The following is a 15,959-nucleotide window of genomic DNA, read 5'->3' on the forward strand; positions in this document are numbered from 1 at the left end:
GCCATTTTAATAATATTACAATTCCTCCACTTTTGCTATTGGAAGTCCAACCCCCTTCTTCTGTGACCCTTCAGAACACGTCGTTCCCAGCGGAGGTGAAAGACCTGACGAAGCGAATCCGCACTGTCCTGATGGCCACCTCGCAGATGAAGGAGCACGAGAAGGATCCTGAGATGTTGGTGGACCTGCAGTACAGCCTGGCTAACTCCTACGCCAGCACCCCCGAGCTCCGGCGCACCTGGCTAGAGAGCATGGCCAAAATCCACGTCCGCAGTGGAGACCTGTCCGAGGTAGGAGTTAGCCAAGAACCGCCGTGTATCCAGTAATGCATAAAACAGTTGGTGAAAGAGGCCCAGTGCACCCAAATTACCACCTACATGCTTTTAGAGGATCACCTAGCAGTCAGTGTTGGTCAGTGTGGTCACTCCACCCTTTGATTTGTGTCAGATAGATTTAATATTCCAGTTTTAAGAGTTTTATTGTTGAATGCAAATTTTTACTTCACTAATCCTCCTCTCACACACGACTGTTGAAGCTATCTAGCTCAAACTGAGGGTCTGTAAATATCTAATGGATTAAACTCAGAGGAGAATCTCAGGTCACCTCACACTAGTGCCCCTGTTAGGTGACCGCAGTCCTGGGGGGAGGTCTTTACCTCATTGGCCGGACAGCTAAACAAGGCGCTGCATCAGAATTCAGATTTATTTACCTTTTTATTTAATAATTCCCTTTTTCTTTTATTTGTTACTTTAGCTTATTAATTTCTTCAGAAGATTTTATTTATTTTTATTGTATCTGCTTACTGGTTAAATCTTGATTTATTTTTCTATTATCCTGATTGTTTTTAGGTTCTTAATTTAGGTTAACTTAGGTTCTTGTTTATTTACCTCTGTTGATTTTATGTATTTATTTATTTATTTTAAATCTTTCAGCTACACTGAAAATAAGGGTCGCTCTCAGTGTGCTGTCTGAGTGAAAGTAAAGGCTGATTGATTCTCAGAGCGCCCCCCTGAGGTGGTCTAAGCACGCAGGTCTTTGGGAGCTTTTCTGTCTGTATTTTTATGTGACTCTTGTCTTGTCGCTCTTCTTTTTAGGCTGCCATGTGCTACATCCACATCTCTGCCCTCATAGCGGAGTCACTGAAGAGGAGAGGTGAGCTCCCCCTGCTGGCTACAATCATCCATGCACTGCCTGTTAGAAGCTCACGACATTTCTGCTTCTAGAAGCATAATCTCCTGCTGTGGAGCTTTTCTGCGTGTTCTCCAGTGAACTGACCTGCCTCGACCTGCCTTGACCTGCCTCATTTCCTCTTCCTCTGCCTGCCTATTGCCGTAATATGTACAGTATTATTGATAACGAGGCTCGTTGCTGTGATTAGGCTTGATCTGGCTTTTGCATGTGTGCATGCTTATATAGTCGTGATTTGGCATGATTTATAATTCAGCATGGCTTCGAGGATCCCACCTCCTCTCTCCCTCTCTCTATCTATCTCTCTCTCCCTCTCTCTCTCTCTCTCTCTCTCTCTGCTGTCGCGTCTTGCCCGTAGAGCATGCGCTAAGTTGAGTAGTTGAGAGCCCGACCGATGTAAGTGAACATGAGTTAAACCTCCTGCCCCTTTATAATCACAGGTTATTGGAAGCCTGAAAAGGCGCGGATCTCAAGTGCTGGCACGGAGGAGCCTAATGTAATTAACTGTTGCCCTTTACTAACCCCCCGGGAAGGAGAAAGTGAGTGTTCCTCTGCCTCCTTACTGAGAACTGTACACCCCATTGGGGAATTGAGTGTGTTGCACCACCTGGACTGGGAGCTAACCAATCTGCTTGAGTTTGAGTAGCGTACAGACGATTAGCAACCGCCATAACAAATGAAGCACCTGCTTATTATACACCTGAGTTTTGAGTTCACAGGTTTTTATGGTTCATTCTTCCACTAAATTCAAGGAAATGTGTTTCAGCTACACTATATGGACAAAAGTATTGGGACACCTGCTCATTCATACTATTTTATTGGCAATACTTCTTCCGTACATGGACAAGACAAGCTGTGCGTGTGTGCATTTGCACATCTGAGTCAGCAAACAGTGCAGCTTTAAGTAGCTGAATGCATTCATCAGAAGGGGTGTCCACAAACATTTGGACATGTAGTGTAAACATACACTGAATCAGGTTTGTTCAGATGTTTGGGTAGTGCTGTATTCGGTACCGTGGTGGCCTGAGTCAGTGCTACTAATTGATTCATGTGGACGAGTCAGTTTGTAGTTTTGACCAGTTTACTGTTGCTGATTGGCAGCGAACAGATCTGACTGCTGTTCTACCGAGGTACGGTATGAGAAGGCGAGCACCTGCACTGTATTTGCACTGTATGCATTTAAAGTCGTGTTTGTGATTCAGCTGCATCACGTGTGTTTGGTCTGAACCTGCTGTGGTTTCTGCTGTGCACAAATACACTGTGTTCAAACTGTGGAACTGTGTGTGCTGGTGTTCACAAACCCACTCGACCACCAGTCCTCTCTGTTACCAGTTCATTACACACACACACACCCCTCCCACTGTTATGGCCTCACTATTCCTTTAAAAGCTGAAACAGCATGCTAGCTCCGAGTCTCAGAGTGATGGTGAACGTCTGTTCAGGTGGTTCAGATTTCTGTGCAGCCGTGATCAGATAATGAATGTTGGAAAACATGATTGAAGGCGGCCTAGAGTGGAAAACTGTGCTTACCATGGTGCAGTTTAATAACAAGAGAAACTGACTACAGCGTTATTGGTACAGTTCTAAGCCGGGCTAGCCTAGAACATTAACCAGCCAATAAAAGCAGCCCTCTTTCAGTTTCTTTCGGAGGTAAAATAACAGGGTGGTGAATAGGCTTGTAAAAGCCAACTGCGGGGGGGCTCGGAGTGACTCAGTGGTCTAAAATGATGCCACCATGGCCCTGTGGTCAAATCTCGAGCCATACAGAGAAAGCACAATTGGCCGTGCTCTCTACGGGTGGGTAGATGGCGCTCTCTCCCTTCATTCTTTGCACAGGCGTCTGTTAGCTGGTGGGGTGGCGTATCGGAGGAGGCATGTGTTAAGTCTTTATCCTCTTAGTGTCGGGAGAACTGCTAGTGCTAGGAGTTAGGAAAGGGTGGGATAACTGGCTTTACCAAACTGGGAGGACAAAGGAAAATTGTTGACAAAAAAAAAAGTAACACCAACCAAAGTCACACACTTAATATTTATACATCACAGAACAGGTAAATGTTCTATTACAAGACTTCTAGACTGAAGTAGACTAGAAATAGTGGAATATGCAAATATATATGATAAATATGGTGGATATTCACTATACCTATCGTGTGTTGTACAGTATATTGTGTATTAAACAATGCTAGAGGAAAATATATATATATGTATATATTCAATTATTTGATCTATTAATTCTGAAAAAAAACACTTTTAAATAATATCTAATATAATATTTAATAATACACAATGGCTGGACCAGGCTTCTAATGTTATCAGATATCTAAATGGATACTTTGGCATTACTCAACTCACTTCTGCTGTTCTATGTTGTGATGTGCAGCTTCGTTCAGCATGGGCTGGGCTGCCTTCATGAACATCTCCCCCAACGTACAGGAGGAGGGAGCCATGAAGGAAGACGCTGGCACCCAGGACACACCTTACACTGAGGTAAATCACACTGTTCAGGGACACGTTTACCAAAAGCTTCGTAACGCTAAGTACTTCAATAGCTAGTGCTTGAGAATGTTAAATAAAATATGCATATTCCATATTTGAAATCACTGATTTTATAAGATATTTAAAAGTAGATTAAAATCAATAGAAATTCAAATGAAATGTAACAAATATTTAAAAATGTAAGAATTACAGAACTGATCACAACACTGTTGTGTTCTTTGTTCTGTGTCTGACCTTTAGGACACGCTGGTGGAACAGCTGGAGCTGTGTGTGGATTATCTGTGGAAGTCTGAGAGGCACGAGCTCATAGCTGATATCAACAAGCCCGTCATTGCAGTCTTTGAGAAGAGGCGAGACTTCAAGGTGAGAGGTTCATTTCTAGGTGAGCTTTAAGAACCCTTTGAAGATTTCATGGACATTTCTGAAATAAACAAGCTGTGTGTGTTTGTGTGTGTTACACAGAGGTTGTCGGAGCTGTACTATGACATTCACCGCTCATACCTGAAGGTGACGGAGGTGGTGAACTCAGAGAAGCGTCTGTTTGGGCGATATTACCGCGTAGCTTTTTATGGACAGGTGAGTCATACAGTCAGTCTGATGGCCTAATCAAAGCCTGTAAGAGAGGAAAGCTTTCTTAAATAGTCATCGCTCTTGTGTGTAAAACAAACAAACAAAAAACTAAATTGATTATTGTAGATGAAGTGATATTGCTCAGTCAGCCAGATAAGTCAAACCTTTTAGAATCAACAATATTATGATCATAATATTAACCTAATAATAATATTCAAACATTAACTTATTAGTTAACTCATCATGCAATGGACAGAAAAGAAACCATGATTTTAGATCTAGGTTGTATCTTACATGACACAAATTTCATAGTTTGTTTAAAAGAGATTTGTTTTTTATATGGTATCCCACAAGGCTCTGTTTTAGGGTTGCTATTCTTCCTGTAATTACATACAAATCCCAGTGACTTTGTTTGTTAGACGATCCTGATTTCTTTCTTTATTTCTTTTTTTAATAAAGGATCCACCTCGCGTATAAATCTTTGCCCTGTGAAATATCCTCCCTGGTCTGTCTGAAACTCTGCAGAACAGTAGCTTTGTTTTTCAGCACTACCAATAAGCAAAATCCTACAATTCTGTAATATGTTTAAGAAACCAGAACTGAGTCCCGGCTTGTTGAGTGTTGTTCTGCATTGAGTAGAAGTGCCATGTCCATGATCTCACTGTTGTTTGGGTGGGTTCGAATAATGGTCAGTAAGGATCATCTCAGACACTAGTTCCTTTAAATCCCTCGTCTGCTTTTTTTTTTCCCCTTCCTTTTGGTTTTCTGTATCAGGCAGCGGTAAGTCTTCAGTTCTTTCTGTTTACTTCCAGTCTTTTTCTTCCCGTTGCCTCCTCTAAATGACTTAACCATCCCACTCTCCCCAAAAGAGCTAATATTTGACTGTTTTTACATACATACATGCATTGTGATGTATGGTATGTAATTACGTATTGCGTTGTATTCTTCCACGTGTTTCCTTACACCTAATCCTAAGCATTTCTATGTATGTGGAACAATGACACCGTACCTGTTAAAAATGTAGTTAGTCCAACTTAAAACTCTGTAATCAGTTACTGCATCAGTTCGTTAATTTAGTCCAGTCTAAATTATCCTAACTCACTTTTTTTCACTTCTGCATCTCAGTTTAGTCAACAATTAAGCCCCAAAAATAGTATTTTATCATATCACCCAGCCCTGCTACTCCCCCTCAATCTGTTCACTGTTTATTCCCATCTGCAGGTGGGAGGCCTTCCTATTCTCAGAGATTCCTAACCATGAGGGGGCTGTGGTGTTGATAGGATTTGAACCTATGATCTCCTGAGTCTCTTAACAAGTAGGCACTCTAGTCGCTCCACTCTAGAGCTGTGAAGCTGTGTACATTTGAGTCTGAGAAAGAAGAGAAGGTATTATTATTTATTTAATTAGAACTGTGATTTTATGTAGTGTAGTTTCACAGCTCTAGACGGCCCTTCGATCTAACTGCAGCACAAGTATGAGGAGGTCCTCTGTTCAAATCCTAGCAACACCACAGCACTCAATTGTTAAAAGCCTCCCAGTCTGGGGACGATATAACCTGCCAATGAGAATAAACAGTAGAGAAATTGATGACCCGGGGGTCGCAAGTTGGGATTCCAAGATTTCCCCCGTCATCACTCCCAAAGCAATTTTGGCTGGCCTAGGTGTCTGTACTGGGCCCAGCCTTTTCTTCCAAGCATCTGTAAACAAAATGAGGGGGAGGAGCCACAGACTAAACATACAATAATAATCCATTTCAGCTGCAACTCATGTACTAATGTTTTTGAGGCTCAGCTTGAGACGTAGAAGTAAAAATAAAAAGTAAAAAATAATGTTAGGAGGACTTTATCAGTTGCTGCATTGTTTTAAGTTAAGACTGACTTCAAACACAAGAATTCAAGATTTTCAGATAGATCTTAAAGTTTGCTGTTAACCCCTAATTGTGGTTTACTGTATGCCGTCCTATAATCATTACAGCCCAACTAATAGCAGTGTTACAGGTGTATTAACTGCTTCAACTTACAGGTGATTCTACTCTAATGTGAGAGAAAGAGTGCTGATGTGCTTCCATCAAAGTAATCACATATTACAACCACACTAAAGAAGCCAAAATGAAGGTTATGTTGAGCTTTCCACAGCATGTCATTGTCATTGCTGCCACCTGAGGACAGTGTACACTAAGGTTCAAGCAGGATGGCCCACAGACATACAGATACAGCAGCTCTAACAGTGGTGTACTTGACAGGGCTTCTTTGAAGAGGAGGAAAATAAGGAGTTTATATACAAGGAGCCGAAGCTGACGGGACTTTCAGAGATTTCTCAGCGTCTTCTCAAACTCTACTCCGACAAGTTTGGAGCAGACAATGTCAAAATGATCCAAGACTCCAACAAGGTGAGGCTTCTTTACTTACTTGGCCTGTGACTCTTTCTTAGACAAGACACAGACACTCATTCACCATTTGTAAGGGAATCTGGCCTCCACCTTTAATCCATCTGTGCAGTAAACACACTTATGCAGTGGGGGCCTTGCTTATAGCCTAACTATCGAACCCACAACCCTGTCATTAATAGCCCGATGCTCTGAGCACAGTGCTCTAACCACTTTTACTTTGGTTTGGTCTTCTTTTGGCATCAAAATGAAACAAAGCAGGTATCTAGAACCTGTTGAACACAATGTCAAGTAAATTTAAATGTAATTAACCACAGTTTAATTAGGTAACCAATTACATTTTTATATTTTATAAAATGTAAAAAAAAAAAAAAAAAGAAATATAGCCATACGATTGTAGGCACTGCCACTATGACCTGAGGATCACTGGTTCAAATCCCAGGTCAGCTGGAGTCTATGATGATCACTTTATTGGTCATCTGCTGGTGATCATCAGATCTGTTCTCATACAACGGGTCATCATCCCGTTGTATCAGAGCTTGGTACCCGGCCTTGTCTTCTGAGCACGTTGATTGCCTGGTGACGCAGAATTGATGACCGCTGGAAGAGAAAAAGTGGGTAGTTCAGCATGTGACAGAGAAGGCGTGTGGGTTGGGTAACTTTTTACCTTTTTAATTTCTAATAATTGTTTCTTCCACGTCCTGATTCAAGACAATGTAATAAGTTAATTGTGTCTATACAGAATAATAACCCTGCAGTTAATGTGTTAGATGCTAACTTTCCTTTCACACCTGTTCTTTAAATGTTTGTTTGGGCTCAGGTGAACCCCAAAGACCTAGACCCCAGGTTTGCCTACATCCAGGTCACGTACGTGGTGCCCTACTTCGACGAGAAAGAGCAGCAGGAGAAGAAGACGGACTTCGAGCGGCATCACAACATCAACCGCTTCGTGTTTGAGACGCCCTTCACTCTCTCCGGCAAGAAGCACGGCGATGTGGAGGAGCAGTGCAAGAGACGGACCATACTGACCAGTGAGTTCAGAAATCTGCAAATAACATAGATGTTTCCATACGTGGTGATTAGAATCTGATAGAAATGATCCTGTTCTCTCATACACCAATCAGCCATAACATTAAAACCATGCACCTAATCTTGGGTACCTAAACAGCTCTGACACATCAAGGCACAGACTCCACAAGACCTCTGAAGATGTCCTGCTGTGGTATCCGTCACAAAGACTAACCTTAACAGCAGATCCTTTATGTCCTGCACATTGTGAGGTGGGAACTCCATGAGACTTGGGTGCCCATGACCCGGTCACTGGTTCACTGATTGTCCTACCTTGGAGCTCTTTTGGTAGGTACTGACCACGGCATACTGGGAACACCCCCACACGACCTGCCTGATGTTTTGGAGATGTTCTGACCCAGTCATCGTCTAGAACATCACAATTTGGTTCTTGTCAAAGTGTATCAGATTCTTATGCCTTTATTTCCTCAAGAACTGTTCATTTGCTGCCTGATATGTAGACCCCTTGACTGGAGCCATCGGAAGTAGATAATCAATGTTATGGCTGATCAGTGTATGCCTTATCAAATGAGTCCAGACTCATTTATGCTAAAGAGATACTTTATTAATTGTTTAACAGCAAGTTCAACATTCCCATACCTGAAGAAACGGATCCAGGTGGTAAAGCAGCAGAGCACAGAGATGAACCCCATCGAGGTGGCCATCGACGAGATGAGCCGCAAAGTGTCTGAGCTGAATCAGCTCTGCAGCATGGCTGAGGTGGACATGATCCGACTGCAGCTCAAGCTACAGGGAAGCGTCAGCGTAAAGGTAACACTCGCCAACATAAACATCTGTATGGTGTGTCAGTCTTACCGGATTGTGCTGCTGTCCTCTTGAAGTGTCCTTTCAGCCCAAGATTGTAAGAGATTGTAGCTAGTTAGCTTTTCGTCTAGCCACCGTGTATGGCTGTTTTTCAGAGTCGTACCGGTAAAAATAAGCCAGTTCTGATGTGAGTCTAGCTGCAGTTTTAAGTGTCTGTTTTAAGATTGATGCCCTTAAACAAGCAGATTTTCTGTTAGAATATTTTGAATAGAATATTTCTTTTAACTTGCAGGTAAACGCAGGACCCATGGCCTACGCCCGAGCCTTTTTAGAGGAGAAAAATGCCAAGAAGTACCCAGACAACCAGGTCAAGCTGCTCAAAGAGATATTCAGGTACCTTTCTATTCAATACTTACATATGAGAAAATGTACAGTGCTGTATTATATGTAGTAGGGTTGTGTATTGGCTAGATCCCAGTTCAGTTCCATCAGCAGCTCACCGGATTTACTTTAATGAGGATTACATAAGCTTTACTATATGGACAAAAGTATTGGGGCATCTGCTTCATTGTTTCAAGGGTATTATTCTGCTTTTGTTGGAATAATTGTCTCTACTGTCCAGGGAAGAAGGCATTCTACTTGACTTTAAAGGAGCATTGCTTTGAGGATTTGATTGCATTTAGTGAGGTCAGGATGTATTGGAAGTACTGGATGGAGCTCCACCATCATTTCTGAGAACAGTTCTTCCACTGCTCCACAGCTCAATGCTGGGGGGTTATATACTCCTCTAGCCCACACCTATGGGTGCAACATAAAGTAGCTAAATGCATTCATTAGCAGTGGTGTCCACAAACATTTGGACTTATGCTGGTTGAGAACTGTAAACACTCTGGGCTAACTCAAGGCGAGCTTTCAAAGGGAAGTGCATCGTGGCTGCATGTACTAAGATTCCTGTCTCTGTCTCCCCCTGCAGGCAGTTTGCAGACGCATGCGGTCAGGCTTTGGACGTGAACGAGCGGTTAATAAAGGAGGACCAGCTGGAGTACCAGGAGGAGATGAGGGCTCACTATAGAGACATGCTGAACGAGTTGTCGGCTGTTATGAACGAGCAGGTCTGTTAGCTCACTTCTGCCCTTTCAGCTTCACTGTTGTTCATTTGTACTCTGGAACACTGAGCCATCGACTTCTCCTGTCCAAAGACAAACGCATTCCATCAAAAGTTAGGGGACTCCCCACAAATTGGTTTACTTAGATAAGGAAAAATACCGGACAAGGTTTTGTTAGAATAAATAGATATTTCTTTAGCGTCAAAGTACAGTTGTATGCCAAAGATCTGAACAGTCAGGTTCAAATCATCATTATTTTATTTATTTATTTATTTTTAAAGACGTGCAGGACTGGATGTTGTCTTTAACATCAAAGGAATAATCAGACATAACAGGATATTATTTATTTATAAATAAATAAATGGGAAGATGTTCTGTATGCATGAAATTCTATATACATTATATATTATGAACATTTTACCCCTTAGATTACAAACTGGTTAAAATAGAGGCACTAGGTGTATTATTGGGTAAAGCTAAACTGGCATTTTCAGCTTCTTTTCAAACACTATTTGCTTACTGGAAAATAATGGAAAAACATATATATATATATATCTCATTTGCACCTGTCATTTGATCTGAGGTCAAACTAAAATCTTTGCATACAACTGTATCTTCCTTGAGAGCAGGTTTAGTCTAAATAATGATTTAAATTTGCTTTTCCAAATGATCACACATTATTAAAAGCACACATTGACTCAATGATGTTTTAAGCATCTGTTGCTTCACCAATCAAGCTTTTTTTTTTTTTTGTCAGTTGTTTCTTCAGGTAAAAGTAAGAAACGTTATTATTAGCAGCACTTTAAGGGGAGCACCACTATGATCAGGGTCACTGGTTCGAATCCTCTGGCTTGCCCTTAGAAAATGATCAGATGTGTAAAACCAATGTGTGCTTTTTATAATTTGTAATAGTTTGAAATAGCAGAAAAAACAATTTATTCTGGTTTAGTTGTCCCCAAACCAGATCCAGGTGAACCAGAAGTGTCAAGCTGCATTCCTGGAAGACCACAGCACTGTACAGTGTAGTGTTTCTCCTGCTCAAGCACCACTGATTTAAGGGATCAAAGGCTTCCTAATTAGCTAATGAGTGGAATCAGGTGTTAAAGCAGGAAAAACATTAAACCACTATGTTTTGGCCCGGACTGTGTTCCACATGTGGTCTAAAATAGAGCTGTAACATATCCAGATTTTTGATCCGGAGCATGATGGACCTCAACCCTAAAACAGTAAGGACTCAAGCATGCCATTTAATCAAATCAGGTTAATGTAATTTACAATACAACCATAATTTATTCATAAGCACCTTTCAAGACATCTGATTATAGTAATATTAGAACAAAGTACAATTTTAAGGAAAAAAAATTTGCCTATGAATATTTGATCAATTATTTTCAAATCTAAAGTGAAAGACAAGGTCCTGATAAGTTCAGCTCTAGTCTACACCCTCTTTGCTTTGCACTGTGCAACTTGTGTGTTTTTAAAAGGTATTTAATTGAACTAATTAACCTACTTTTCAAAAGTTAAAATAATTTTCCCTACAGTGTTTTCATATCTTCAGTCCTGTGCTCATTAAACAAACACTCACCTGTCTGTTGTTTGTTCTGCCTTTTTCTGTCATTCCATCCCTTCAGCTCTCTAAGAGCAGACGCTCAGCCATCCTCAGCTCCTCTCTCTCTCCACTGCCTCCAAACCTCGTACGTCCACTCTACTGACGAACCATCAGCTTACCTGTAGATGAGAAAACCCATTTGTTATACTTTTATACATCTCGTCTCACCTGTGAGGCATCTGGCTACGTTCACATTACAGCCATTAGTTCTCTCCGATGTGAGCTTTCCGTCTTCATTTGTGTTGTAATAGCGGAATCTGGTTGCCTTCCATTACTGTGGTACCAAAAAAAAAAAAAAAAAACGACTAGAAGAGTACAGACTCTTTACATGCAACCAAACGACTGAGAAGTAGAAGATCAACAAAAACTTGAAGCTTCTCAACATTTCAACCCTGTAATGTAATGTAGCCTAAAAAATAAACTGACATTTTATCCAAAACTGATAAACTCTGTTAAAAGTACTATAATTCTGTAATGACAATATTAGCAACATATTTTATTCAACAACAGAATGAATATACTGAATGTCAGGGGTGCGCCTGTGCTCTACTAGGCCATACATTGGAGTCATTTACTAAAAATCAATAAATAAATAATTAAGGGGATGAGAACGTTCATTTATGTGAATGTCATTACACAGGTATTTACCATAGTTCTGATGTCATGGCATTGGGGGGGGGGGGGGGGGGTAGTGGGTGCTTAAGTAGGCCCAAGTTGAAAGTTAAACTAAAAGGAACAGATTTGGTCACATAGGCTGTTGCTAAATGAGTGTGTGTGTATCTCACACTCACACCTACAACTTAGGCCTACTTGAAAACAACCCCCCCACATCACAACTATGGTGTATACCCATGTGTTCCCAGTGTGTGGGAGGGGGATAAAATAGTGTCATTATCATCATCAAGAAGTGTCCAAACTTTTGACTGATACTTGTTTCTACTTTAGAAAAGTTTGGTTAGTTTTGTGTGGTGGAGCTAAGCCATCAACAATATTGCTAACCATTTAATTGAATAGCTGAAAAATGATGCCTTAAAAAGGCCCAGCTTCAGCCCAGTCACCAAGGCCTAGGCACACCCCTGCTGTACGATACATGCATTAGGAATGGACCCCATGTTAAATAATGTGTGTTTGTCTTTTTCTCTTTGCCGTGTAAAGATCCCACATACAAGACAGTCAGGAACGGACCGACCCAACAACACCTTCTGATCTGCCAGTTATCTTCTGGAAACTGCTGCATTTTCGACCCCAAATGGTTTCCTAGCCCTCACCGCCAGAGTTGCTGCCAGTACGGACCTTAACAAACTGTGCAAAACCACAATGGAAGCAGGTGGAAAGTTCTGGACGACAGAACCTGTTCTCATTGTCAGAGGTTGAAGTCCTGTGGATGACGCAGACCAGACAGCTGAACTGCTCTGTTTTTGGTCCTTAAAGGATACACCTTATCCTTTTAAGTACATCCCAGCCTAGACACACACCGCTTATACACACACACACACACACTTCACATATGCCTTCTCTCCTAGACCCTGTTCCTCTAGAAAACAGTGACCTTAATTAGCTTGAGGTGTGTTCAAACAAGCAAAACCGATTTGTGATCAACTTCTTACAGGGCTTTTCCATTTACCGCAACCCGTCGTGAATCTTTTATGAGTAGATTGTAAGCTGATTTAGGAATTTTAGGAGTTTTAAGGGCATCATCATCTGTCATTTTTCTAGTGTCTCTCCGCTAGTCTTGTTGAACACACCTCTAGTTCCTGTATGAATGTAGACTTGTTCAGAATAGCATCGTCGTATCCTAACATTCGCCAGTCCCAGCGCTCACATTTTGCAAATGGAAAGTTACTGTTTTATAACATTTCTATGACTGATATTGTTATTATTTCCTGTATTGTTTTAAATTGTAAATAAGAATAATTAATATTTAAAATGTTTTGTTTTATATATACAAAAAATGTTTTTTTCTTTCGTTTTCGATAAATTAAAAGGAAAAAAATTAAAAAAAAGTTTGGATATTTATTAACATTTTACAAATGTTCAACTGAGCCAGAATAAACCAAACAAAAATATCAGCTGGCCAGCTACCTTCTGTATCACCCCAAAACAACACTGTGTATTCCAGCACCACGTCTCAACTTCTCAGCAGACCATGCTACCTGGTCCAGTACATGGTACATGTCCAGTGTTGGTGAGGCTGTGCTGAGTCACTGCAGCCTCAGCTTTCTGATCTTGGCTGAAAGAAGTGGAACCCAATGTGGTCTTCAGCTGTTCTAGCAGTTCTATCAGAGTTACTGAAGCCTTTCTGTCAGCTCCACCCAGTTTGACCACTCTAATCAACCAGGTGTTTCCATCTGCAGAACTGAAGAACCGCTGCTCACTGGATCGGTTTTCTTTATTCCACCAGTCTGAGAAACTCTATAGAGACTATTGTGCTGAAAATCATAGATGATCAGCAGTTCTAGAAATTAGGGATGCATTGATCCTACACTATAATCAGATATATCGCCCCAATTCTATCAAAATTAGCTATACAATTACTAATTTTAGTGATAAATAAATAGAAATTCAGTTCATTTACATCTGGTTTGTTTTACAAAGTTAGAAAAGTAATGTTTAAGTCAATCCTGATGCTTTAAGTCTGTCCCACGTGGTGAAGTATAGGTGTTTATTATGTCAACAATGATATCGGATTGGTATCGAAATTTAATTTAAAATATTTAATATCCAAACTAGTACAATCAGGCCACTATCAAAATCACAGATCCCATTTTTTCAAGGTTGATGTGAACATTGCCTATAGCTGCTGGTCCATATCTTCATGATTTTACACACTGTACTACTGCTGAACAAATAACTGCACGGATTAGTAGTTCAGAGGATAAGTCAGGGTGCTTAGTGACTCTATAGCATATACAGTCTATAAGCACAAGGTTTTTAATCATTTTAACCAGTTCTGTCCCAGATCTCAACTCCCTGCTGCACCAAAACCCTGTCATTTCCTGTTCTCTCAGAGACGCAGACTTTCTACCCTCAGAATCACTCTGCGCTGTCAAACACAACATTTACATCTGTATTATTAAAGACCGGATCAACAGATTCTCCGTTTCATTGTTGCCATTGAGAAGCTTCGCCTGTAGCTATTATCCAGCCGTGCGCTGTTAATTTCCTTCCCCGGTCTTTTCAGAGACGCCGTAATTATAGATAATTGCTGGGCTTTTCAGCCGCCTGGTGAAAGGACGTGTGTGAAGTGGTGCCGTGTGATCACAATCCACCTTCACAGTGTCCGTCACAGCCTTCAGGAAATGAGGCGACAAAAGCCTATTGTGGCCTGTTCGGTTCAAACAGCCTGAATTCATCTGTTTATTTCTGATACGACCGAATCAGTCTGTGATGCTGGTACGACTCCGGGTGTTCAGTCTGAAATATATGACCATGCGTGAGGCCATAACACACGCGGTCTTGTGTGTAACTACCACAATGCAGTTGGGTTACTGTTCCTCGGTCGTAACAGCGCTCTTAACGAAGGTGCTTCCAAAAGGTTCGGAGAACTACAGTCCAGGACGGGAAACTGGATTCAAGGTCCAGATTTGAAGACCTCTAGTGTAGTAGAACCACTTTTGGTTCTTTTAGAGATCTGAAGAACCTACAGTTGATGTTCTTTACCAATGTAAAGGTTCTTCACACTCACAGGTGGTGTATAAAAATATATATATATAAAATAAAGAACCATGTTTGTAGCAGAGATGAGTGTGAAGAACCTTTGCACTGGTACAGAACATCAACTGAATCATCTGTAAACTATTCTTCACACAGAGAGGGAGAACCAAAAGTGTTCCTTCTGCACTAGAGGTCTTCAAATCTGGACCTTGAATTTAGTTTCCAATCCTGGACTTTGTAAGCCGTGCTAGGTCTGACATTATGAAATACCTTGGTCGGAACTTCTCTAATTATGTTAACTGTTAACATCCACCGAGAACAAGATCCAGGACTGGAAACTGGATTCATTGAAAGGCCTATTTAAAGCACCATTCTTTTTAGAACAGAAAAAAAATTATACTATAAAAACACTTTTTTTACAGTGGATTCTCAGAAGAACATGGTGTTCCAATCTAAAGCTGAGCCAAATGCTTAATTTAATAAAAATTTCAGCATTTGTTTCAGTAAAAACCTGTAAGATTATTAACCTTAACTCTTATAGCTCTTTTTTGCAAAAAGAAAAATATTCTTACATTTTACTTGGTTTGTTTTTATGTATAAATCTTTTGTGCTAGATATATTTATATTGCATATTTAAAAATATACTACTATTACTAATCCACCATGTGACAATAATAATAATGCACTTAGAGCTGAAAACTGGAATAAAAATAAATAATATTGGACAAATCTAACCTGCCTCTGGTAGATATGTCATATAAAATGAGACCTTTATGAATTCATTTTATATTGATATATTGTGCAACTCTAATTAGCCCTAAAGTAAAGATTTCTGCAACTGTGAACAAATCAGAGAGCCGACGTTGAACTGGTCGACATAAGGCATGAAGTTAAAGATAAAACTATAAAAACCTTTTCCACATTTTAAGCGAATTAAATGAATGATTGATTTGCAGAATTTCTGACCGAAAAGGGTTAGGAGATCATGCAAAAGTTTGGCCACCCCATAAAATTATGCACACGTACTGAACTCTCATTACTGAACTATGCCAAGATAAACACAGATACGCTCCAGTAGGAATTAATGCAATACAATGTTAAATATTATTTATAGAAAAGG

At 40.5% G+C, this 15,959-nt stretch overlaps 1 protein-coding gene across 7 annotated transcripts in view; it reads left to right on the top strand.

Moving 5' to 3' along the window:
• Nucleotides 1-13,188, top strand: part of dock10 (dedicator of cytokinesis 10) — a 90,861-nt gene extending 77,673 nt beyond the window's left edge. For 6 of the 7 annotated variants that reach the window (XM_072668877.1, XM_072668872.1, XM_072668871.1 and 3 more), the window contains 13 exons: nucleotides 75-290; nucleotides 1,095-1,152; nucleotides 1,629-1,727; nucleotides 3,566-3,672; nucleotides 3,922-4,044; nucleotides 4,144-4,257; nucleotides 6,494-6,640; nucleotides 7,458-7,668; nucleotides 8,286-8,476; nucleotides 8,763-8,863; nucleotides 9,444-9,582; nucleotides 11,208-11,270; nucleotides 12,341-13,188. In XM_072668877.1, the coding sequence (XP_072524978.1) occupies nucleotides 75-290; nucleotides 1,095-1,152; nucleotides 1,629-1,727; nucleotides 3,566-3,672; nucleotides 3,922-4,044; nucleotides 4,144-4,257; nucleotides 6,494-6,640; nucleotides 7,458-7,668; nucleotides 8,286-8,476; nucleotides 8,763-8,863; nucleotides 9,444-9,582; nucleotides 11,208-11,270; nucleotides 12,341-12,391 (1,620 nt within the window). In that variant the 3' untranslated portion in view covers nucleotides 12,392-13,188. The remainder of the gene's footprint in view (nucleotides 1-74; nucleotides 291-1,094; nucleotides 1,153-1,628; nucleotides 1,728-3,565; nucleotides 3,673-3,921; nucleotides 4,045-4,143; nucleotides 4,258-6,493; nucleotides 6,641-7,457; nucleotides 7,669-8,285; nucleotides 8,477-8,762; nucleotides 8,864-9,443; nucleotides 9,583-11,207; nucleotides 11,271-12,340) is intronic. The other variant, XM_072668875.1, reaches the window with a different exon arrangement.
• The last annotated feature ends 2,771 nt before the right edge of the window (nucleotides 13,189-15,959 follow it).

This window comes from Salminus brasiliensis, chromosome 23 (assembly GCF_030463535.1).
Source record: "Salminus brasiliensis chromosome 23, fSalBra1.hap2, whole genome shotgun sequence".
Classification (NCBI taxonomy): Eukaryota; Metazoa; Chordata; class Actinopteri; order Characiformes; family Bryconidae; genus Salminus; species Salminus brasiliensis.